The 26,943-nt window shown below is 38.4% G+C and overlaps 1 protein-coding gene across 3 annotated transcripts in view; it reads right to left on the bottom strand.

The window, feature by feature from the left end:
- The window catches only part of kiaa1549la (KIAA1549-like a), a 69,193-nt gene extending 42,313 nt beyond the window's left edge, over positions 1–26,880 (bottom strand). For all 3 annotated transcript variants that reach the window (XM_049724370.1, XM_049724371.1, XM_049724372.1), the window contains exons 1-4: positions 25,730–26,880; positions 5,310–5,894; positions 3,197–4,036; positions 2,220–2,335 (exon numbers count right to left, since the gene is read on the bottom strand). In XM_049724370.1, the coding sequence (XP_049580327.1) occupies positions 2,220–2,335; positions 3,197–4,036; positions 5,310–5,894; positions 25,730–25,961 (1,773 nt within the window). In that variant the 5' untranslated portion in view covers positions 25,962–26,880. The remainder of the gene's footprint in view (positions 1–2,219; positions 2,336–3,196; positions 4,037–5,309; positions 5,895–25,729) is intronic.
- Between the last annotated feature and the right edge of the window lie 63 nt (positions 26,881–26,943).

Raw genomic sequence — 26,943 nt, 5'->3', positions numbered from 1 at the left:
ATCCTGGTCATGCAAAGCAGTTCATCTCCTTCCCTTTAAATTCAATGCTGTCTGCACCGTGAAATGGGCACTTGTAGACCGCCCTCAGCTTTCTATCATTCACCTGCTCCCAGCAGAGCTGACAGTCCCCAAAAATATAAATTATAACAATACAGTACTGGACGCCCGCTGTTCACATTTTTATGAATAAAAGACTACGTATTGAACCAACTGTCTACCCTGCGTTGACAATCAGACGCGATCTAAGCAGGCATATATTTTAAATCGACTTTCTGCCACCATTCTCATTGTCTTCTCTTATATTTTTCTAAAGAAAAGTCATGATGAAAATTGTGATCCAAGCTGTCAGCCAAAAGTTAATCAATCATTGCTTTTACTTTGTCATAATATTGGGAAGGTTTCGACTGCTATTTTAGCTTTTTTCCTTTATTGGTATATTTAACACATTGATGTCTTGTGGTGTACACTGAATGTCAGTACTCTTGGCAGCACTTGAGGAATCTCTTAAAAGCCAAATTTCCTACGGGGAGTTTGAAGCTCTCTCAACATGGGCAATATATTGTTTCATAATTTTTAACCATTGCTGATAAACATTCACCAGAATTGTTTCCAGTTTAAAAAGCAATTGTTCCCATTCCCATTAGTGTGTTCTCTATTCCCTGATTAGCAGTTTATGAACATGTTTCAAGAGAATAAACGCCTATTATGAGCTTCTGCATGTGTACACCGACATTTTTGGGAGCAGGTGGTTAAGCCACAAAAAATGGCATCCATCGTTCGTGCTTAATCAGTATATTCCTTTTTAATCAAATAAAGTAACTTGAATTATCAAACTGAAAAAAAAGATGAATAAGGGGACTAAACAATCACAAATATTCAAACTCTACAGTGAAACTGCTCTGTGTAAAGAAAAGAAAAGAATCCAACAGGGGTCAAATTCTTTCTGTAAAATGCAATTATATTTACGAAGAAGGTCATTCAGCAACTTAAAATGAGATGGCGTCTAGAAGATTTTAAGACCTTACTCTGGTTTGTTTCTATGTCTTGCTCACTGGCAGGAGAATATTAGAATCTTTCACAAATGAGAAAAAAACTTTTGAAAGTTAACTCTTGAGCTATAATTACAATAACAATACATAATATAGGAAAATAGCTAAATCACATCTTCCAATTCATTCAACTTTCAATATGCTGCTCTGTATATACTGATACAGCATTTTGCCTTCTACGTATTGTATATTAGTTTGTAGCTTTAAAGCGCAACATTGAATTCTAAACGCTTTCATTAAAATATCACCTAGACAGAAAAGTGTTTTTGCCAGTATTGTATATGTTTATTTCTATGTTCAAATGTGCTACTTGAGATTCTACTGCAAAATGTTTGGGGCCAACCTTTTTTTCACCAGCTATCACGTCAAAGTAATGAACATTTTTAATTGAAACTAAAGAACTTGTCAAACATGAAGGTAACAGTAAAACTTGTATTTGATTTTTTTTTGCTCTCTGTCGACTAATGCAGCTGTCGGTAACCTCTCCCCTTTCTTTTTGCTTAACATGAACCGCCAGTAAAAAGTCACACATAGCTTTGAAATCACAGCTTTAATTGTAACACTGATATCCCGCCTTTTGAGTGTGTTTAGGAAACATCGGGCCAATTGCCACATAGTGTTTTCAAGAGGTGTAATGTTAAGTATGGTGGTTACTTTTGCCCTTGACACTGTTAGAGATTCCACAAATGCTGCCTTTACTTGTCTGTCTCATGCTGCAGGTCAGAGGAGACCTGCAGGCTGCAGCACTTTGGTTTGGCAGCTGGCCCTCAGCACTGCATGACAACTAATAGGTGGAGGAGGGGTGAGGAGAGGGCTTGGGTGCACCGCGATTCAGCCATGGGCACATTTCTCTCTCAACGACGCAAATACTGTGAATGCCCATCAGATATCAAAATACTTTGAGGGGAATTGATTACATAGAGGCATATTTTTATTTTTTAATATTGATGATTAAAGAAAGCAAAAAAGCTCAGGCAGAAAGGGCAATTATCTCATCCATCCATCCATCCATCCATCCATCCATCCATCCATCCATCCATCCATCCATCCATCCATCCATCCATCCATCCATCCATCCATCCATCCATCCATCCATCCATCCATCCATCCATCCATCCATACGCAAGTGATTGACTTTCTAGTAGAAGTGAATATGTAAGACAGACTGACCTGTGCAAAAGCAGTAGAGTCATTCAGAGCTTTCTGCAGGGCATGACTTAGTCCTTTCACTAGATTCTGTTTGAGGACAAGGTCGAGTCGGTTTTTCCGTACCTCAATGGACATAACTGTCAAAGAAGAAATTGTTTTGTTATTTGCCTATTTTGTTTTAACACACAGTCTGTAGCCAAATTTGATCTTTAATATCTCAAAGTTAGGTTTGAGTGCGTTGAGTATGAAATCCCAAAGTATTTTATGTACACTAGAAATTACAGTCACCAGCTTCAGTTTTTTTTAATGTTCTGGGAAAATGTGTCCTTGTTTAGTGCATGTTTTAATTAATGCAGGTAATTACATCTTGGACCCATAATAGGTACACCAAGTCTGAGCAGCTGAAAGGGCATTGTACCTGTTCGTCATAACTTCATTATAATTTCTACCAGAAAATGGTTAAAACCTGTCTCCGTGGCGGATATTAATTGTTTGCCCACGGGGATAATAATCTAATCTGACTTTTGAAAGAACTATATATTCAAAATGGAGCAACATATAATCCACATCTAACATGATCTTACTTGACCGTGTAGATCACAGGTGTCAAACTCAAGGCCCGGGGGCCAGATACGGCCCGCCACATCATTTTATGTGACCCTCGAAGACAAATTGTGCATCAAATTCGTGTCATTACTAGAATTGCAAATTGTCTTCACTTTTAATAATATCTTTTTTGTTATATGTATTTGACCAGTTTTTACTCGTCTGATTTGAAAACAAGTTATTTGCAAGTTTGTTTTGTAGCTTTTATTGTATATAATGAGGTGCTCATACATTCATTTGGGTTGACAGTCATAATGGCCCTCCGAAAGAAGCTATGACTACAATGCGGGCCGCGAAAAAAAAGTTTGACACCCCTGGTGTAGATGCAAGACATTATGTGAAGCTTAAGTTATTATACAAAATTGAATTCAGCGGTAAAAAAAGTTCTTTACCTGTTTTGACCCAGTACTTCTCAGTGATGTTGCATGGTAAAGGACCTTCCTCTGTAATAGTGCTGCTTGGCTGCTCTGGAGTTATAGTTGCGAGTAGTGTAGTTTGGGCTGGGATCAACACTGTAGTTGGTGCAGTTGTTGGTGCAGTTGTTGCTAAGGTTGTAGTGGTGGTGGTGGCGTCGGTGGTGGTAGTGGTAGGGGCGGTGGTTGTGTCTGGAGTAGTAGTTGCAGGTGTGGTGGTAGTCAGTACTGTGGTGGGTGGAGCAGATGTTGTAGTGGTTGGGGTTGTTGTAGTAGTTGTGGTGGTGGTAGTAGTGGTGGTGGTAGTTGCAGGCTGAGTCATAACTTCTGTGGTTGCTTCCTGGCTCGATGATGGCAGAATGATTACAGCGTCGGTGATATTTGAGGATACTGTTACAGTGACATCTGTGGTCACCGCTGGTGCTGTAACAGCAAGTGTGCTCACAGTAGAAACGGTCACTGAGGACTTTGTTGTTGTCAGGGTTTCCACCTGAACGCTATCGTCGGTCAAGTTGTTCAGGTTTGTGGCGAGTGAAGCCACGGTAGACACCAGAGGCGTATTTGCTCTCACAATGGTGCTTGAGGTGGTGGTGGTTGACAGAGTGCTTGTGGTGTTTTTTATAGCCGTTGCGTTATGAGGGGAAGTTCTGGTGCGCACCGGCATAGTGGTGTTCCATTGATGGGTGGAGAAAGGGCTGGTGACATTTGCTGGAAGTGTGATGTCATGGTCACCCACTGTGGACAAAAGAGACTCAGGAACTGTGGGGAGATCCCAAGCTGGCAAGCTACTCATGGATCCCTCTGTAGGCTGAACAGCATCTGCATTAAAAACAATTTTAAAAACTGCTTTATTTCAACATTTTTGAGATATCTCCTTTACAAGGAGCAAGTGTGCAATGCATAATGCAGCTTTGGTCCAGACCAGATGGCAAACAAAGTACACATGTGCACAGAGCCTAAATTAACTGCCTAAGCTGGTGTGCATGTAAAAATCACGAGGATCAGTCCTGAGGCTTTATTATTATAAGGATGCGGGAAATTCACTAAGATTAGCATATTTTACCCTCATGGGAAAGAAGCAATGCCACTTGAATAAAATGTAGATGAAAACATATGCAGGATACTCTCATCGAAAAACAAATAAATCTTCATATTTGAGCAAAAAGAGAAGATGAAGATGTGCTTATCACCATAAAACAAATTTTTGACACTATAAAATCCACTTTCAAAGCGGAAGCCCCAGATGAATTGTAATGGAAAGGACTGAGGCATTTTATCTCTGAACACAAAATGCATGCCAATGGAAGGAAAAGAAAATGTTGGGAGGACAAGAAGGTTCCCTGCAAGGTTGGTTTGCACTGTGACTGTCTTTTGTTAAGTGAACGCTGTTTGAATACAATTTGAGGTACTCAATGTCAAACAAAGTCAATCCAGTTTTTTATAATACAAAATTATTCTGAAGTGACAATCATTTATCAGACTTGAAGTCCATTTTGACCTTACTGTTGGCTCGTGGTAATTCATGAGTACTGTCAGCTTTGTGGAGCAACAGTGACTCACTTTTTTCATTATGTCGGGTTACATTTAATAGCAGTACATCAACTTGATTATTTTTTCAGTATTTAACAAAATAAGACAAGAAAATCATTAAATTCTCACAGTGATGAAAATGTTACAATTCCTCGACGTAACCGCCATTCTTCACTTTGTGTGAATTCAATTTTATCATTTTCATCTCAACCCCCCAAGCAGTCACCATGTAGGGCGGCCCTCAGTGACATGCGAGAGGGGTCGGGGTGTCGCAGGAGACAAAAGGGGAGCTTAGTCAGATTGTGTGACATCCAATTTCCTACTTGAGCATGATGCCCAAAGATTGTTTTGTGCTTGTACATTAAAGCCTGCAAGCCTACCTGTACTAGTGTGGACTCAACGGGTGGCAACAAAGGAGCAATGGCTGAACTAATTTAAATAAAAAAATGAAAATTTTCCAACACCGCAGATGCGGTATATGAAGCTGCACCATGTCATAATTTATCAATCAAGCACGCACTCAAATGACAGCTGCTCTATTTGAAAGAATTTTAAAACTTACCAAGACTGGAGATGTTGTTACTGTCTGAAGAGCCGTTGCTGGCATCAATAAGAGAGGTGACGTCTGGCTTCGCTGTCTGAACGTCTGAATGATTCATGGCTGGAGTAGAGGATAAAGATGTGGACGGGGAAGTTAAATTGGATGCTTTTGTTGTGGAGCTCAAAGAGGAGGAGACTTTGGAAGAGGAGGATGATGGAGAGGAGATTTTGGTCCAAGCGGCCTTAGACAGTAGTCCTAAAGGCTTTCTTTCTGCTGGTGGATCTGTTGTGTCGGCCACCATTGTGAGGACCGCCTGCCTTCCTCCATCCGCTTGCTTAAGCCAGGTAGGTGAGTCTCGGGGTGAGTTTGGCAGGGCTTCCACCTTTGTGTCTGCCCATTGAACTTCATCTGCTCTCATGATGCTTGTTTCTGGGAGGACCATGCTGTCTCCTCCGGCAGTCACTCTATGTTTTGATTCGTTCCACAGTGCTATTTCGGATGGTTGTCTTGGGTCAGTCTCTTCCATCACGTCTTCCTCCCCAGTCCCCCAGGTGGTTAAGATGGACACCGTGGGATCCGATAGTAAGTCACGATGGTCAGTCACATCTGCAAGAAATACAGAAATGAGGGCAACATTTTTTTTATTTTCAAAGGTTTGAGATTTAGGTTAGGACTGAAGCACAATTTTCTTTTAATCATGTGGGATGAAAAATTATTTTTTAGTTTGAGTTCTTTGAGAATCTCAACAAGACAACTGCCCTTGAGCGCAGACAATCACAATTAAGCAATACGTGTTCATGCAACTCTTTTCTCTCCACTGCGTAATACACATTCACGTCAAATTGCTTTGAAGCTCTGAAAAGCAACTCTGGAAAAATAGTTAATAAGAATATCTAAACTAGGTCGCTTAGCTTTTGGAGGATAAAGTATGAGGAATTAATTTAGATGTGCCAGACCGAATGTATCATGCTGAGGGAATAACACATAGATAGGCTACACGAGCAGTAGATGCATACACACTCACACAAACACACACACACCTAATTATGTACAGTAGATAGTAATCTGATATGTTGTTATGTTCATGCTGGTTTCATTTTCCTCGAAGATGCAGAAGCGCACAAGCTGTGCTTCAAAAGAAAAATGTTGGTGTCATATACACCCTCCCAATGAAGCAAGCCGATCCTTTAAATGGGACACAGACTCATTTGCAATGGTAACATTCTCAAAATGTCATTTTTTTTTTTCCAATTGAATTGTAATTGATATTAAATTATAAGTACAACACACAAGGTTGGGAGGGGTCTGAGGTGTAGGAGAGGGGGATGGAGGGTTGACAAGATTTTTATTCAGGCTTGTTGAGTCTGCCAAAAGAGTGTCTCTCCTCACCTGCACCTTATTCTCACTGCATATTTTACATCATGTCTCATCCTGTCTCCTCGCCATTTTTTGTAACTACTCATCATGTTCCGGTATTTCTTGTTTTACATCCAAGTGAGCTTTCAGCCTATTTTGATGATTAGCAATGTTGTTTCCCTCACGTTTTGACTACCTCTGCCCATCCTCATTGATCATCCTTTTAATGTCATCCAACAGTGTCTTTGTTTTTAGCTGATTTTTGCTTCACATCTTGCATTTGGGTCCAAACTTTTATGCTGTTCCTGATATCAAAAATACCTGTGATTCTACTGCATAAATTATTCCTTTGTATGACATGCCTAGTTCTGTAATGTGGTGGCCAAGCATTCAGTGTGTATATAATGTACACATAAGTGAGTAAGTAATAAAATGAGTGTTCGGTAGATAATTTCTTTATCGTAACAGTCTTTGTTGGTAATAAATCGTAGTCTTTTGGAAATCCTGTTTCTTCCAGTTCAAATGATGCTACATGCATTTGAGGGATTAGCTGAGAGTGTGGTTTGCGCTCTTGAATATTTTTTCCAAATCTTCTCTGCCAAGAGCAAACTGCTTATTTTTCTGTTGCCTTGAGGATTTGGATGACCCAAGTTTGAAGAAACAAGACGTATTATGAGTAAGACATACAGCATATTTAACAGTTTGTTAATTTAGCAATCAGGAGGCGCATAAGAATCATACAAAGCCTGGCACTGATTCCTCATCAGCCTGGTCACACACCACTGTAGGATGGCATCCCATTTTTCAACCAGCATTTGGCGCAAGTCAGTCAAAAGGCTTGTGATGACAACATTTACAATATTTCATAATTGTCGAATAGAGTTAAGGTAAGGACTACCGGGAGGTCATTTTTTTCCTCTGCACTCCCAAATTCTAATCTTAAAAAAACAAAACTCTTTGTGCAAGTATTGTCTGTGTAGGATAGCATTTAGTACCAGACGGTGGAGATATGGATTTACTACCGGCACTGATATTGCTGATAAGCCTTGTTTTTCCACCCCGCACCCTGACACTGCCTCCACCACGAGTTGTTTCTCTATTATTGCAACAATCCGCATAGCGTCCTCCGTATCTTATCCACACTTTGACTCTGTGATCCAACTGCTGTGGGCAGAATCTCCACTATTCACTGAACATGGCGCTCATCCACGTTTAGGCTCCAGTGCATATGTTTCTGAAACCATTGCAAACAAGCTTGACAGCATCGGGCAGTCCTTCTGGCAACACTCTTGGCAGCCCTATGAGACCAAAACTTGAGTGTGGCTTGACTGCAAATCAGTATTCAGCCGACAGTTCCAAAAGGGATGTTACAACATTTATACAAGTATCTGCTGAGCAGCACCACAAATGCCATGTTCCTCCCAAATTTGAGGAGAAATGACCAAATTTCCCAATGGTAAAGGATTTTTACCATTCAAATGAATGAATGACAGGATGAATGGAGTGATGAATGAAAACAGCAATGGATGCTTGGATGGAAAAAATGAGCCATATGCAAGAATGTTAGCGGCGGTTTCTCCCCCAACACTTCACCAACTGCTCTGCCTGAGAGTAACATATGTGGCCCCAGAGCCAACCTGTGACAAAACGCTAGGAAATGAAGAACCTCCACTGAGAACAAATATGGACAGGATGGATACTTTCATGGATGGATGGGTTGTAAATCCACGTTAAGTGCGAGGCCTGACCTGCTTTATTTGTTGGACACTACATTAGGAGGGGATAAAATATTGCTATTGCAATGTCATAATGTAATCTGGTACAATATTCATAAACTTGCATTACATTTGACATGGTTGCACTCTATAAATCCATGCGTGTACACTATTACACATTGTTTAACTACCAATGTGAATGAGTTGTACATCTTGACTGCTGTGTTGTATTCAAATTTGTTTTTTCATAATGAAGTGTGCAGCCACTCGAACTAAGTACACTATTTTGATTAAATACATAAAGCGACACAACCCTAATGATTGAAAATCAAGGCATATATTTGTTACCACACATCAAACTATGGTTATTTCACATTTTAAATTGTGATAATTGCAAAACAGAATATCAATGGAATGTTTTTCTGCTAATTAGTCATTCCATGTGCTTCATCTGAAGTGTGAGTACAACATACTATGAAATTAATAACATTTGTGGTATTATATCTGTTCAATAATTTTGAACTTAACTTACTGTGGGTGATGATTCATTTCTACATATTAAACCAAATTTTTGGGTAGAAGCGTATTTTTGTATTTAATTATTTTATTCCTTTTATGATTTAGTGAAGCTTATTTGTGGAAAAATATGGTGTATATTGAAAAAGATTTTTGGTTTTAGCTCCAAACACGCTCTTAGGCTGAGTAGTAACAATATGACAACTGTAACCTGCACCGCTGACTCCTGTGAAGCTTTACACCTTGGCAATGGTTACATCATATTTCCTTGCCAGCTGACCTCATTGTCCATCTGTTGATGCCCGGTTGATGAATCTCTTTAAATGCCAATGCAACGCAGTAAATGTTTGCCAAGCTACTACAAGCTTCCTGTCCATTAATACTAACCCCTCCCATGTTTCTTTAGTGATGTAATAACAAGGGCACTATTTTGGTTGAAAAAAACAGGCATTACTTTATTTTTGTGCCAGCGCGCAAATTATTTTTGTCTACTTTAGCGTGTTTGGGGTCGTTGCTCTCTGGAGCAGAATTGGTGTCAAGATTTGTGGCAACAAAGAGTACTCAAAATGCAAAGTACCCTAAAGATAAAGCGTCTTTTCACAAACACTCTCTATGCTAAATGAGTGTACTGCAGCATTAATTTCCTTGGACTGCAATGCAGGGCCCAGTAAAGAACCTAAGAACTCCACATATATTTTAACATAATTAGATATGTCTCAGTATCTGTAAAAACAAATCTTTCTAGGGCAGAACTGAGGGTCATCTAGTATTGCATCGATGACACCAGAATCACTGCAGCAGGAAAAACTAGAAACTATCCGAGAGTCGAATGAAATATCAGTTTTTGTAATATAACCTCGGAGCCTGAAAATCATTAATGTATGTAAGACAATTATTGTGTTTGAGTCAGTTCTCCTTGTTTTAAAGCTTAGCAATCAATAAAATGTTCGGTTAGACATTATAGGAGAAAAGACTCATCACTCATTACAAAGCAAAAATTCCAAACCAAAACAAGCACTGTGTCAATGTCTTCTTTTACCAAGATAATAATATTTTTTAAATCTACAGTTTCTACACCAATAGAGTGTTAATAACAGAGCAAGATATGTTGCTAACATTTCCCCGTTGTGAAGCTGAATGAGCTAACCAAAATATTAGAAACATCACTCAAAATAAAACAATAAAATGAAAAATCTGGCTCTCATATTTTTGTATTTAGCATTTTTACAGAATTTTAATAACATATAGTATGCATTAAATTTTGCAAAGTATGAGACATGTCAAATAGGAGGGATAAACAAAAAGGAAAATACAGAAAATACTACTGTTATTAGGGCGATCCATTTGTATTCATCCAATAATTAAGATAAACACACAAACAGACAGGCTTGCACAGTCATGTGTCTTGCTTAGAGGCACTCAGTTGGTCAGCCAGTCAAGCAGCCAAAGCACAGATGCACGTCCACACGCACACACACGCACACAATTTGCATGTACAACACACAAAAATGCTGAGACACCAGCAGAGTACCCTGTGAAAGATGACTACAAACTCACAAATAAAGACAAACACAACAACATCCACACATTTCAACCGCAATACCTGGCTTGACTTGGAATAAGGAGGAGGAAGGAGGTATCGAGGAGGGTGTGGGTTTATCCGATTCTACTGGTACAGCAGGATCTTGGGGAAATTAGAATCATCCTTAGAGACAGCTTTGAAGTGTATTTCAGACTGAGCAGGAAGCCAATTCTTTTTGTGCCACGTCACAGGACGCCATCCATCTTGTGTAATAGAACTCGAGACACTGGGACACTGCATTAATTAATAATCCCTCCTGTTTCTCCTTCATGCTGTTTTTTTATTGTCGCAGAAATCTTTTTTACTCTGAAATCTCTCTGTCACTGTCTGTCCTATTGGATGTGTAAAGATTTTTTGTCATAGGGAGATGCACCTGAGTAGGTATTTTTCTTTTTGGGTGCCTCTGCCACAGTAGCAGGCAGCCACCTTATGTGGCACAATGCTGAGTTGCTGCAGCAGCACATACAAATTGAACGGCGCACTGCAGTGCAGGTGTGAAAGGTCCTTAAGTCAACCCAGCAACACACAAGAGTGTTGCTTTCATAAAATCTTGGTGTCCATGTGCACGGGTACCAGTCTACCAAAATAAAGCCCCTAAGGAGTATGTCATTAAAAACTATGCATCATCTTAGAAGTTCTAGTCAGATAGGATTTGGATTTTTTTTAAAAAGGCAACTAAAATGTGAAGTAGGAAGTGAAAGGATGGAGCTCTGGAAAGTTTGAATAAATGTGAGAACTGCAAGGTGGTTCGCACATTGAAAAAAAAGTTGCTAAAGATGGAGCTATTTTTAAAGGAGAACTGGCAGTAATAACTATGACGAAAAGCAGCATCGATTGGCTTTCACCTTCCGTTACTAGTGTATGACTTTTATTTCAGCAACAAGTAAACTGGAGGAACAAAAAAATTACGTGAGCTTTCTCTGTTTACCGGGCGAATCTCTACAATGGGAATTTATCCAACAAATGAATTGATGAATGCTTTAGAAAGACTTATGCTGGCTAATTGGCAGCATTCAGTATGGTGTGAGGGTAAAACTCTGCTGGGCCAAGATCTCCCTGCTTGTTCTCCATGTAATTGCTGTTGTTTTCACATTTTCTAATTCATCTGGAGCATTCTACTTATAAGCCAAGCTGTCTTTCATGTTGATGCTGTAGAAGTGATCCTGCCAGCTCTCTGAGAGAAATGCTGCAGTTTCTTTGCAAAAACATCACTGAGGCCAAAGGGGTAGAAGAAGGAAGTTTATGGCTATGGAGTGCTGGCAACTTATTGTTGCAGGTCTCCTAGCCTGCCTTGTAACTTTTGTCAAGATATTTCCCCCACGTGCATAGTTTATCAGTTGCAGGAAAATTTGTGAGCCTCTGTCACTCTGACGCGACTGAGTGATCTGGTTCTCTGTTTCGTGTGAAACACAAACAGCAGAGTGTGAGTTAAATTTCTCCTTGAGGAAGAATACATGACAAATTTAATCCTATTTTATTCCCCTCAAGTCCGTGGAGCCTTTGTTTTGTCATATTGTTTGCCACATAGTCATGTTTTGGTTTACAGTCACCTCCATCATGAGTGTTATGAGACGAATTTAAGTTGTGTCATGATGTAATTCTCCAGTTAAATGAACAATATGATTATTAGCCACTAGTAAAGAAAAGCCACTTTGTAAATGAAAATATACATATATTAGATTAAGTTGTGCCTTGTTTTGGGAGCACAGATTTGTCACTTGAATCAACTTTAGTACAGTTTTTTAGACTTTAAAGTTGCAAAGTAACAAAATAGTTTCACCTCATAAGTGGAGGATGTGTTCATTTTGTGTAATGGGTCTAAACAGTAGCCTGTGATTGACTGGTGACCAGTGAATGGTGCCTTTTATTTGAAGTCAGATGTGATAGGATCTAGCTATATTTGACTCTGCACAGTATTGGGAGCATAAAAAATGGTTGGATGTGTGTCCATAAATGTGATAGATTCCACGAATCACAGCAGCTTACTCCCAAATTTTTCTTTATGCTTACTAAACCGGCTTACTTTCATTTTATATTTCTCAGTCAGGGTCACAGGAGAGCTGGAATTTATCCTGGCTGACAAACTGCAAACTGTTGGAGTGGCCTTGGTGTGGAAAATAGAACAATGGCAAACATTCCATCATGAAGCCTTGAAAGACATAATTTAATAAAGTAAAAAAAAAAAAAAATTATATCTGCCATCTTTTGTCCTGACAACCTCAAAGACAAATGAAGTCTAATTATTGGTACGTGTCTTATATGTGTGTTCACCATTTGGGTGCAATGCAAATGTAAATTATTTGAACTTCACACCCTGCTCCCAGAATTGCTGAATACCTTCACACATTCTCTAGGTCGCACTTCTGCTGATGCTGTGACACTACCTTTAAAGACAGAAAATTCAAGTAACACCCTCATAGTCTACATCAATCACTCTCACATACGCTGTTCCAATCATGTCGAATGAAATTCCATTTAGAACATTTGTATTCCATTTGAAATCAACTCATAATGCTTTATGATTTTAGACACCTGCCATGGACTTAAATACGACTTGGAAAGACAACATGATTATTCACGGAGAGGAATTTCTCAAATGAGGACAGAACTCTTCAGGACTGTGCATTAACACACAAGCTGAATAATGTCATTGAAACATAACACGTGTGACGGACTCACACACTGACATGACAGCATAATTACAAGGAATTTTTGCCATATTGATTTTGCATTAAAACACATGGATGGCAAAAGTGCTACAGGATGCGCCATGTGACCTAGACAATCCAATGAGTGAGCGGCATTCACGTGATTGGCCTTGAGCATTTGATGTGGCTTTGCCCTTATTGTGCCCTTATTGTGTCCGGTGGTGGCACGGTAGCCGTGTGGGTCGATGTGTGAGCGGGTTTTAGAAGCAGGTAGCCACAGCGACGTTCCATTCGTTACAGAGACTTTCATCTGATAGTAATCTTTTTTTTTTTTTTCATCCAAAAACATTTTACTTTTTTGGTAAAAAAAAATTGGTAAAATATTTTTTTACCAAAAAAGATTTAATTTTTTTACCCAAAAAGATTTTACCATCGCACCAAGCATTAGGGAGCATCACCACCAAAGACTTCCTAGTAAATCTGGCCCCACCAGATTTTAATAATCCCCTCCACAGGATCACATTAAATTTTGACACTCAGGTAACAGTTCTAGTTCTCACCAGATCCTGCATGGTTATTTATTTATTGATTTACAGTAAGTATAAAGAAGTTAGATACAAGCAGAAGAGTGACCTTCCCTTGATGAGAGCAATATTTGTGTTTCCACAGCAACGGTGTATTTGGTTCACCAGATAGACATAATGAAAATTATAAACTGTCATTTGGAAATTGATTCACTTAATTGCTACTGACAAAATGATTTTAGTTTAACTCATTAATGAAGTGGCACAAAATGCACGGCGAGGAAGGGAATTTAATTTTTAAATCATTTGGCTGCCATTTAAACATAATATATTCATAATTGTGTTCATCTGCAGGCTGGAAAAAATTTTATGATCCACATTGCCCCAGTTTTGAAGGCGCTTAGACTTATCTGCTATTTACATGCAGTGAATCGGCAGGATAATGACAAAAATCCAAGGATGAGCTCAAACTCAGATGAGCTGCTTCTATACATGGCGATGTGGCGGATGCACACGAGCAAAAGCAACCATATACGCTATAAACATGACTGTGTTAATATGAATGTAAATTTAAAAACAATATAAGAGACAGAATGATGGCAACACATAATGTGCTTTTACTGAATATAATTGCATGCATTGGTTATTTTTACTGCTTGTTTTATTTGCCTCATTAATAGTTCTTCATAGTTCATATTCCCTAATTTATTGTACATTTAGTGGCATTCTGAAAAATGATGTATCCTAGTCTTGGTGATTGAACTACATAAATATCTTTTGTTTGGATTTGGATTCACTCATGAGCATTTTAGCATTGTTGCAAGGATTAACGGATCAAAAAAAAACATCACAAAGGTACATATGACCTATTCTTGTGTTTGAAAAAAATTAACTGTGCTGGGTATATTAAATGTGAAATTGATTACTACTGTATTATGACTGTATTAAAAGGTCTGTTGTAAAACATGAACTGAATAAATTACCGTAATTTCCAGGCTATAAGCAGCACCTGAGTGTAAGATGCACCAGCTAAAATTTGGGGGGGAATCCTGTTTTCGTCATATATAAATCGCACCAGACTATAAGACGCAGGTATTTTAAATGAAATGTCTTAATTTCTATTACCTGTATTACAAAAACAAATCCACTTAGAATATCATAAAAATTCATAGCGAAACCATACTAAACACTAAGCTGCAGACTTAAAAACTTGTGCAAAAAAAGCAGCTTATAGCTTGAAAATTACAGCAATTCACTCAGCAGACTGATTGAATAAAGCTTAAAAATTACATCATCTTCAAATTATGTCACATTTTGAGTTAGGGCAGGCTTAATATGAATAAAAGCACTAACAGAATGAAAACTTTTAAGTGTTTTCTTATTCAAGCAAGCGCTCTTTCCTGAGTTGATGAGTTTTAATGAGAATTCAAACGTGGGCGTCTTTGACCTTGCAAATGTGAACCTTGAAGTAAAACGTCTCTCAATGGAATTTTACTAACAGAAAAGACTAAAAATCTAAATGTTCTCAATGCATAGAACAGTTAGTCAGAATGTTTGAATTTTGGTTTCATCCATTCTTTATAGGCTTGATATGTTTCCCCTCTGCTTGCCTTTGTGTAGTTTTGCGGTCCTTTTTTTTTTTCTTTTTAACTGGGACTACCTTCCACATTCTACACCTAGTGGGTTGACAACCAGTGCTGGGTGTACTCCACCTCTCCTAAGTGAGCTTTTGAAAACTCATACGTATATAAACATGTATAGTCTAAAAACTTCTAGAAGGATTTTCTGATGGAAATGTATCAGATCTAGCGATAACTAGGAAATATTTCTTCCTAAAACGATATTACAAATCAGTAATCAGTGTTTCTCAAAGTTTCAAAAACAGAGATTTATTACTATTGGTAGTAAAACGATTGGACTACTCGTATAGATACTCCAAGTAAATAGTCACAGGCTTTATTATTTATATATTTTTAAATGTATTTACTTATTTGTTTGTTTGTTTGTTTGTTGGGCCTAAAGGCACGTCTATAATATTATTTGTACCAAACTGAGATACCCAAATCAATGTAGGTCAATAAATACGACCAAGCCCTTTGTTCACCTCACTGTTGAGCCCCTGGGCCACTGTGTGTTTGTCAGCAGTCACAGCAATTGATGCGTAAAGGGACAGACAAGCATGTTTAAGCAAGAAAACCAAAAATCCAGGACACAAACACACACACATGCACATCTGTGATTCGGAGACCCCACAGACTATGAGTGAGTTATGGAAGGTGGTGAGCAGCTGCAGCACTACATAGCCAACTGAAGGAGATGAGCCCATGCAGCTCTAAATCCTTTTCTCCTCCAGTCACCCTTAAGCAGCCAAGATTGATTCCATTTTCATTTTGGGCTCTCGCATCCCTTTCACGCCCTCCTCTCGGACTTGCTCAGATGCTGCAGTAGAATAAAATGCCCGATGTCCATCTGTTAATGTGTTAGGACGCCTAAGCAACCTCCTGTGGGAAAAAAACTCATCCACATTCAGCAAATATTGCTAAAAGATTGCATTTGCAGGGGTCCCTCTGTATACGTTCCGACTTTCATCATTATGGAGTAGTGCTCAGTTACACTTGAACTTAAATGTTTTAATGTGTTTAAATTGCTGGTCTGCAAATATTTACTATAATATATTTATATTATACTGACTTTGCATCATTGTAGGTTAGTGATAGGTGATGACTCATTCCAAATTTTGACAAAGTATTATTTTGCAACGTATAATGAGTACCGTACTCCCCGTACCGTATTGCAAAATATCCTGAGAATTTACTGCTGAACTATGGAACATATGGAGACAAAAATACCTGTTCTCGTGAAAACACAGATAGACAGGTAAAACTGTTGTGATCTGCTCATCTATCCTAAGAAAATTGGTCCAAATGCAAAAATAAGGAAACACAAATTATATGCTGATGTATAGCAGCATAACTTTTCCCCAGCACTCACAAAATACAGTGTGAATGACTAGAACAAAGAAACTAAAAAATACATTTGAAGGAAAACTTCAAAACATCCCTCTGAAAAGGGCACAGAGCTGAAAGGGTAATGGAGTCAATCCTTATGGGTAAAACGCTCAAAACATTTCTAAGGCAAATCACATGAAAAGCAAAAGGATGATGGAGACAAAAGAAAAAAACTCATCAATTTAACATGTTATTGCAAAAGTGAGTGATGAATTATGCTGCTAGCGGTGATGAGGATGATGTGGAGCCAGTTACCAAGCAAGTGTCCGTCTTTAAGTAAATCAAACGCATTCCACTGCGGTGCAGCCTCAGCATCATTAAAAGGCACAGTGTGTACTCTCCTCATCTGGTGTCTCTTTCAAAGTTAGTTAGTTACCTTCTTTGATTCTTTTATAATATTGTTTCAAAACATTAACCCTCCATCTGCTTTGAACATTTATTTCAACCTGCGGACACAAATGTGATTTTCTGACCTTGAAAAATCCTTGAGGGTGTAGAGACTATTTTTAAAACAATTTCTTTCGGTTCATATGAAAATGATTGGCATTATTATACATTCATCTTAGCCTTTACAATAATTGCATGTTAACATGTGATCTGACTGATGGAAAGTGAAAATTCACACACGCTGGTGAATTTAAATTGTTGGTATCATTAATTCAGCTGTTTGCACTTGCTGGGATAAATGTTATAAGACTGTGTTTTTGTTTACCTATTTCTCAACAAGAACCATTCAGCTTACATAATGATCATTATGTATTAGCCGGTTTATTTATAGCTACGTACGTATGTTCGTACATACATACTTATATACGTACATACATACCCATACATTCATTCATACATACATACATACAAAAAACATTCTGGAGGTCTAACCTGACTTAGCACTTTGGGAGGAAGCAAGACTACCAACTTTACTTGGAAACGCTCAAACCAGAAAGTTTTTTTGTGGCAACTGTGTGAACATATATACTGCCCGGAATGCATGTAATACTTCTATATACGCACCCCTATAACCTTTATCGTCCATGTTGAGTGCATGTTCCCAATATTAGATCAATGATATTGACATTTCACCACTTCCTATATGTGATGCAGGTCATGTGATAACAAGCATAGCAACACAAACACCTTTGCTGTATAACACAATAGGTGAACGAGAGTATACACTCTGTATGCATAACTTAATGTCAGTTGAACGCCCGCACATTTCCGCACGTGGGGCGACAAACAGTGGATTCATGCATTGCATGACACTAAAATGTGCATATGTACACACAATTAAGTCTCTGAACAAGGAGAGATCATGCTGGTGCTTTTCATTTGAGACTGCAGGAATATAATTAACCTTCCTCAAACACATTAATGAGGAAACATGCAACCTCAAAACAGCCCCTACAGATAAGAAGGAAAACAAAGTGTGGCTAATGAGGATCACCAAATCAGTTCATCCTAGAAAACTGTGATCGGTATTAATTGTAAGTGAGCCCTGCTTTGCATGCTGTAATTTATCTACAAATGAGGGGAATAGTTTTAATTCGATTACCTCTTCCTTTCTTTCGCTTTTAATCCTTTATTAGAAGTTCGCAGACATGCAACTCTGGTACGGATTTACAGACTTTGTTCTTGTGGCGATATTCTCATTTTATTTGTACTTTTTGTGGGAGTGCACCATGGCAACAAAGAAATGGGAAATCGGATATCTTTAGCTCATAATCTTCCAAACCTCTGGAATGTATCAGATTCCTGCCAATGTGACAGCAGCTTCGACATCCAGATCAAATATACCCATTGTAATGTGACGTAATCAAAATACACTAAAATAGAAATGTTTTTTAAAAATAAATAATCTAGGCTATAGCAAATGTACAGACCACTATAAATACGGTAATACTAGAGGTGTGACAATGATTATGCAATGAGAATAAATCCTGATGGAACTGAGATCTTAAGGTCATTTAAATTAATGTCAGGCCAGCTAAACTCAGTGTATTTATTTTAAATAAATTTCTATGCTTCTGTGTTGTCATTTAAACATAGCCATAGCAACTGTGTACCACTTGAAATGTATTTGCAAAAAGTTGGAAATAGATCTTGAATTACAGTGCAAATCCACAGATATTTTGGTATGTAAGGCCCACACAAAGACTGAGGAGTGTTTTCATCTGACCCATCTCGCACAGCAACCTCAAGCTGCTTCCAAAGTTTCTGCCTGGCAACAGAGGAAAAAATAACAGTGCTGGCCGTTGATCAGTTCAGCTTAACTGCAGGCAAGAGTGGAGATACTTCATTAACAGCACATTTTCCTTGGGAGACTGACAAAACAATGAGGTTGATGAGAAAACACACCTCATTCTTTTTTGTCCTTGTCAAGGGTGACAGCTCGGGGTGACATAGATTCTTTTATGTTTGTCTTTTATATAATCAGCCCACATTGAGGTAGGCTTCCCCACGCCCTCTCATCAGTCCGAGGAAGATTGTTACGAACTCCAGCAGTGCATAATCACGGCGGCACAGAGCAGAACAATCTGCAGCTGCACAGACAGAAGTCAAATGAGTAACGGCTGCTGTAAGGCAGGGAGCATTGCAAGGTGCTGATGCAGTGCTTCAGCAACCTCCCATGGGATCACATGAAGGTCGGCCTTGGACTCATTCTACACAGCCATCATGTTAGATTTAACACTGACTGGCTCAAATATTCGGATATCGGAACCCAACATTACATGAACAAGGGAATATTTGTTTTATTTCAGTATGTTAATAATCATTATCCACTCTCCACTATTAATTTTGCTGCTAGGAAACAAGCAGAAAATAAGAAATTAGTGATTACCAAATTTAAATAAAAATAATTATGTCACTTGTTGAGTAAGCTGAAATAAAAACAGCTTTATTCCACAAACACACCTCAACATTGTGTTATTCTGTCAAGCTACAGTCATTAATTTGCTCATTTATTGACGTGTTCATCCAGTGATGCATTTTCAACTCAATTTTGAACACACAAAAACACACTTATGTGGCCTTTGCAGGCTACTCGGTGCACGGCGGCTGGCATTCAGTTGGTGAATGCTGCTCTAAAGAACCTTGATAATCTTGATATTTTATTGCATCCCACACAGATGCAAGACATCCTGTGCCAGATTCAACAAAGCAGACGCACAACCTACAGAAAACAGCCTCTGCCTTGTCCCACTTTTTTGTTGGTATGTTTCATTTTTGCATCAGTGAGCACAGACCTGATGTGCTAACCCTACTCAACAATTAAGGTTTTTTTTTCTTTTCTCTATTTTGACCCTAGGTAAGCTTTACCTTTCCTAAATATATTATATATTATATTATATATAAATATAGATATTGCTTTTTAATTGTAAATAAACAGTTTTTTAAAATACATTTTTGAAATAGGTCTGGACAAAAATGATGATACTCCTGAGAAGATAATGAAAATAATTTGGCCATAGGGACAAGTTTAACCTTGTGTCTTCTAATTAGCATCAAAGGTGTATCCAAATTCCTAATCGTTCAGTATTCTCATTCCTATTCCGTTCCTATTTGTGTTGGATCCAGAGGAAACGAAGGAGAGCAGTACCTCAGGAGATTAGAAATTGATAGACAAGCACGTTGAAGGTAAAGGCTGAAAAACCTTCTCCTACATTCGCACGTATTGTTCAGGAATTTAGGGTCCATGGCACACAATCTCCCTGGCTGTGGCTGCCGAAGGAACATTTGAAGAGATGAACGATATAATGGTACCAAAAAGAACCCATAACAACCTCCAAAGAAATTAAAACTGCACAAGGGAACAGTTTTCGTTGATTATGGTAGCGCCATACGGACATAAGCGATGAACATCTGTGGAAGGAGCTGAAACATACTCTTTGGAGAACGCACCCTTCAAACCTAATGCAACTGGAGCAATTAGCTCATGAAGAATGGGACAAAAAAACCACTGGGGAAAAAACACATTTAAAAAATAAAAGTGACTGCTTCAAAACATTGAGCAACAAAATATTAAAGAAAGGATGCCACCATTTTAGTCCAGGACTGTTTAGTGAATTTCTTTTTCCTTATAGTGCGGGAAATACGGTACTTAAAGATTTTTGTAGCAACTCGTTATCTTTAAGCATTAAATGTGAATGCAGAGTGGTAACGTCAACCCATAGGCAAGTCGACTAACAGTTCAACCCGTGCGTATTGTGAACTTCAGACACTGCTCAGAGCTGCAGTGGCTCTGCAATCACATCAATACGCTCAACCTTAGTCGGGACCTGAATAAACTGCTCTGCTTCTCCCTTGCCTCCTAATGCAGAGTGACATTTTTTTTTTCTGACTCCACAAGAGTCAGTTGCTCAGAGCAGACTTCACACTTTTGATCAGATGAAAGGAAAGACGCTTAAAGCTGCACTCAGAGAGGCGCCAGACTAACTAGTGTGGCTCTACCACTGTAATTATTTTTTTCAATCCCTCGGGCATCATATCAAACGCTTTAGTGTCTGGGATCCAAACCTTTTCATACAATGAACCTGTTGTATCGGGTCTGACTAGTCCTTCTGCCTTACTGAGGATAATCTGTGCTAAAACAAATACAGTGGAGTAATGAATCAGTACAATTTGGAATTCAACCTGCATCATGTTACTAGAGACCTGTGCACGTTTGGAATTTTTCTGTATTTTCTGATGTCACCACAGAAGTTTATCAGTTATGGCTAAGAGGAAATATATGATGAGGACCGTAGAGTGATGTGAATTTACATTACACATTGCAGTCACGTAGTGCTGAGAGCCTACAATAAGTTAATGAGTTAGTAAATTAACAGCATAAATTCAAGGATGCAATAGTACTACATGCATCTCTGTACTGGCTCCTCAGCCCAATAATGATAAATCATCAACAATAATACAAGAAGAGGAAGGAAATGCACATCAGAAAATAGTTAGTGGCCAGAATCCATCAAAGAAGATAAGTGAAGCAGAAGAGGAAAATTTGCTTCCTAATGTCTTTATTTGGCTTTATTTGATGTCTTTTGGGTGGCTTGGCTGGTTTGGCAGGATTTACTGCATAGAGCCGCAGGGAAAAAAAAAATTGTTTCACGCTTTTTCTTCTCTTTAATCTTCATTTTAAAAGCATTGTAAAATTAAAGGTATTTGTTTGGACCAATACAACAATAAAAGCGAAAACACCTCATCAGAGTTTTATATAAGAGCTGATTGAGACATTTTCATGAAGCTTTTTTGATACAGACCAAAAACACTTTGGTCATAAATAGGTTGGCATTGTCCTGCCAAAAATGGTGCTTTAAAGCATTTTGCGTTTTTCTGTGTCAGTTAATTCATCGATATACTTATAGTGGCTTGGTGGTCTATTTTTTTCCCACGGATGCATTTTCTGTTGAATATTGTTATGCATACATTTTAAGGTGTGTTTTCATGCAAATTGAGTGATTAAAGAAGTGTGTAAAAAGAGTGGTGGTCACAATTGATCTGGCTACAGTTAGAACTATAAAGTAGCCAGTAGCTATCATCTCTCACATAGTATATATAACCTCTGATCGGCAAGTAGTGTTTCTGATATGCTGGCCAGTCTTGAGGCTATACATTCTTCTCAGTCGAACACACAGACGAGCAACCCGTCAGCGAATGAAGTGTGAATAATCAATGACAGACGGGACTAACAAATGAATGCCGCTCACAGACACTGTTTGGCGAGTCTGTCCAACAGATACAATAATAGCATTCGTTCCGACTCACAATGTAATCTGCATCAGACCTCACAAATTATTCAACACACAACTTTGATGAGGTAGAATCTCTCATGATCACAAAGGGGTAGACGACACCATGGAAATGAATCACAGGAACTGCAATCAACCTGCTTTTTCTGCTTGTAATGGAATGAGAACGTGTAAGTTTGTATTGGAATGATGAATCTCACTGTGAATCATGTTGTAAGGTAGTATTAACATCAATTTTAATACAAGCAAAAAGGCTAAAAAGGTTTATTGACATTTGAGACAGAGTGTGAGTAGAGAGAGAAAAAAAAATTCTTGGCTATTGCTATTGATAATATGGAAAGAATCCCATGAATGAACAAAACAGGATTCATAATTGTGATGCAGTGAGTCAGTTCAAAATGTGTACATGAATAGATTTAAAATAATAATAATAATAATAATAATAATAATAATAATAATAATAATAATAATAATAATAATAAAGCTTTGATTAAAACCGAGCAAAGTTCCTCCACTCTATACTCAAATGTGTGTTCCAGCACCAGACAGTTACTGTAGAATGTATTCTTACTCATACTGACTGACACATAGAAAGACGGAGTGAGACCACTACTGACAGCAGATTTGTTCCCATGGTAACTCAGACCAAAAGTTCCCAGCTATTGATGGCTCACAAAGATCTCTGAAAATCTCATGAAAGAAATCACAGCACATGTGCAGTGCATGAGCCAGCCAGACACAAATACTACACTCATACACTTAAATCAAACAAATATAAAATGATCTCTGAAAAGCCCATGAAAGAAAACATGGTACATGCGCAGTACATGAGCCAGCAAGACACAAATACACTCATACACTTAAATCCATACACCCCACAGCGAAAGGAGATTGAGGGAACCAGAAAGAACACAATGCCAAGTTTACTTCCAAACAAGACCTCTAAGTGTTGACTATTCTCTGACAAGAAAGTAAAATGGGTAGCCACATTGCTTCCAGCAGTAGGATATAAAAGAGAATATGTTAAGAGCAAGTGGGCGGTTTTCTCAAATTTAACTGGCGTGGCTTGCCAAGTGTGACTTTCCAAGTTATTTGCCAAGCTCCTGAGTTTTCTGTATTCATTTAGGAATCTATTCTTAACTTAATCATCGTTGGTTCTGCTCCTTATAAGGAGGAGGTGAGTGGATATCCACAGGACATGTCACAGGAGATGGTTTTCATCACTTGGAATAAATGTTACAAAAAATAAAATTCAACAACCTCTTATTGCCTGGGTGTGTTTTTTTTTTTTTTTAACTGAAGCCTTGTAGGCAAAAATCAGATACAAAATGCTGATGTTTCAATTGCAAGCTATATGTGACTAACCCAAATGTATATTTGTCTAAAACTAAAAAATAGTCTATAAAATATCAATCACAAATTATACAACCCAGGGACATCCTGTTGCATATGGAGCACAACCAAAATTGACAATTGAAAGGGTCACCTTAAAATAACAATTTAATGTAAAAGTGGCTTGTAACAAGATTAACATTTTGTGTCATCACCATGGCCATCCAAGATGAGAACAGATTATGAAGGTCTGGATATATCTCACGAAATATTTATCTTTCTTTGGAATTACACTTAAGGAGGTGGGAACAAGTATTTTTCAACCTGAGTATCCAGTTTTTTTTTTCAAAATGAATTATGTTTAGTGATGTCGTGAGATTTTTGTTAAATGTAAAATATTTGCCTTGGCTCACTAAAAACACTTCATTATGAATTGTTGTTGTTGTTTTTATACAGGGGTGAAGAACTGCAGTGCTTCATAGTGAGAAGTACTATTTCAAATAAATTGACCCACATAGCAAAAGCCCTTCTCAGCATGATGCAGTACAGCTCTACACCACTGCATATTAACCATCCATCAATTTCCTACAGCATTTGTCCTGATTTGCGGGTGAGCTAGAGCCCATACCACCTGACTTTGTGTGAGAGGCGGGCCACACATTAATGGTTGCCATCCAGCTCCAATTGATTTACATATATATAAATAACGATTTACATTGATGGACAATTTCAGGTCTTCAATAACCTTGCATGCATATTTTGAGAATATGGGAACAAGCAATGGCCACAGCCTCAAACACAACAGCTGTAAGGCAGACATGTTAACTACATACAACAGGGCTGGCGCAAATTCAAACTACAATCAATAATCATCTATTAATGCCATGGGTGTACGACAATGACAATCAAAATCAAGCATTATATTTTTTTCATGCAAATTATGAAAATGAGCCTATAATATAAAAAGCATGTCAGTGCTGACAAAAAACACTGTTTTAGAAATTTGATTTTGCCAAATACAGTGTCCTCCCTACTGACCTTATATTTTGAATCTGTAGTCTTTCTTTCTGTCTTCTGAGAACACATTTTTTAAAAAGCAAGTCATTATAAACTTCAGTCTGCGTCTTATTTGATTTTTGCATAATGTAACACTGTGGTCCTCTGCAAGAGCTGAAGTCAGACATGCAGGTCTTTGCTGCTGTGGTACGCCTTGAGAAATTATAATTCACTGATCTGCGTCCACAATAAAACGTTCCCTATGGAAATGCTAGACAACCAAAAAAGTAGAAGCTCGATGTTCCGTTAATAAATAATAATTTGCAATCATAATAATTGGTTTTATTACTGTCATTAATGCTAAAGACTTCCCGAAAGATTGAAGAGCAATAGCGCAGTCAGTGATGTTCTGCTTGTGCGCCTACTGTGCGCTCACATCGTGCGTTTGGGGACGCTTGGAACAAGTGGTGTTCAATCGCACATGCTTTAAATAGAACTCAGACAGGGTGGAGGTTGTTTACATAAGCCATGCAGAAATACAGTGATATACAACTGTATAAAAATAAAAAAATAAAGAGGGCGAACACTAGATCCATTTCTCAGATTTTGCTCTTTAGGTTATGTTTAAGTAAAATTATTTTATTTAGACTACTAACATCAAAACTCGCAAATCCTAAAGATATATATTGCCACTAGAGCATTTATGTGCAGAAAAGAAATAATTGTGCAAATATCAAAAAGGTCTTGTGGGTTTGGTTTCTTATAATAAAGTGTCTATGATAACCAATAACTGTTTCAAACACATCATTCACCTTGCAGCGCTATACTTACATCCAAGAGCCAAAACAAGCTCTCCCACTCAAGAACCTCCTAGTCCTCAAAAGAGCTTCAATAATTTGAAAGAGGACTTAAAGGACAGGAGCTGTCGATAATCGCGACTACGCCAATATATTTATATATATTTATCTTATTGGTGATTAAGGGCGTAAATAAAGGACGTGTAAGCATAAAGCATCAACGTCTCACCATCAGCAGCCAACGAGCACTGGATTGTCAGCATCAGCACCGCACCGACTGCCACAAAGCATCGGGCCAGCATCCCTCCCAGCGCCCGCGTCCTCTTCTCCTGCCTCGGCGTCCACGCATCCAGGTTCCCCGCCACGAGACACAGCGGGAAATGCTCTTTTGGATTTCTTTTCCGCCCGACCGCGCGGCCACCGCCGCCGCTTCTGGGAAGGAGCGCATGTTTGGGAGCCATCGGTCAACCAATTAATGCTGGATGGAGAACAGCTAACAGCGGCATCCGATCAAGCTCCTCCGGATACGCACAAGCAGGGCTCTGCTCTCCATGGACCCTCTGCCGGGAGTTTGCTTTGGCTCGCTACCGGGAAACAAAGACTGATCTATTTCTTCCTTCACCCGTCACACTGTCTCTGTGTGTGAAGTCTGATATGCCTGCTGTGACCGCAAAGATGCTCGCCAACGCGTCAAGTTGGACCCAAAAATAGTAGTTGATGCTGCCTTCAAAATAAAACCAAGCTCTCGCTCGGGAAACGGAAATGCTTTATTTGTAGAGGCCTACAATATTGATTCTCAACGGGAACTAAAAAATAAAATATAGGGGGTCACAAGTTAGCACAAGTAGTTATGTTTAAAAATGTGCTAGTTACAAATTCATATATTTGTGTTTACCTTTGAGGAACGTACATATGTTCAGATTTTCGCTGAAAAAAAGAAAATATTTAAGGTTTTTGTGCTCAGTCTGTAAGCTCAAAAATGCCACAAGATGGCAACAAAGCCCTGTTTTTTTAAAAAGTAGAAATGTTGAAGTGATACAGCTTGACTGAGTGTATTCATAACTGCACTGTTGTCTCTACTTTTATTAAACAGACTAATGCTTTTATATTTTTAATAGTTGTTATTTTTCTCTTTTAAAGTCCTGTTTGCACTGTAGCACTTTGAGACTCGGTGTCAAATGCAAAGTGCATTATAAATAAAATCTATTATTATCTACTCCACTCCCCATTAATCATTTTGCTGCTAGGAAATAATCAACAAATAAGAAATCAGTGCCATTATGTGCCAAATACAAAAAAATAATTATCACACCCTTGTTGAAAAAGATGAGAAAATAGGTTTCTTCCAAAAACGCACCTAAACATTGTGTTATTCTGTCAATGTAACGCTATGGTCATAGAGAAAGGAAAAAGGACAGACGGAGAGCGATAAAGTGAGCTGAA

This window comes from Syngnathus scovelli, chromosome 6, assembly GCF_024217435.2.
Source record: "Syngnathus scovelli strain Florida chromosome 6, RoL_Ssco_1.2, whole genome shotgun sequence".
Classification (NCBI taxonomy): domain Eukaryota; kingdom Metazoa; phylum Chordata; class Actinopteri; order Syngnathiformes; family Syngnathidae; genus Syngnathus; species Syngnathus scovelli.
The sequence above is the reverse complement of the archived record's forward strand: the minus strand, read 5'-3'. Positions and strand labels throughout refer to the sequence as shown.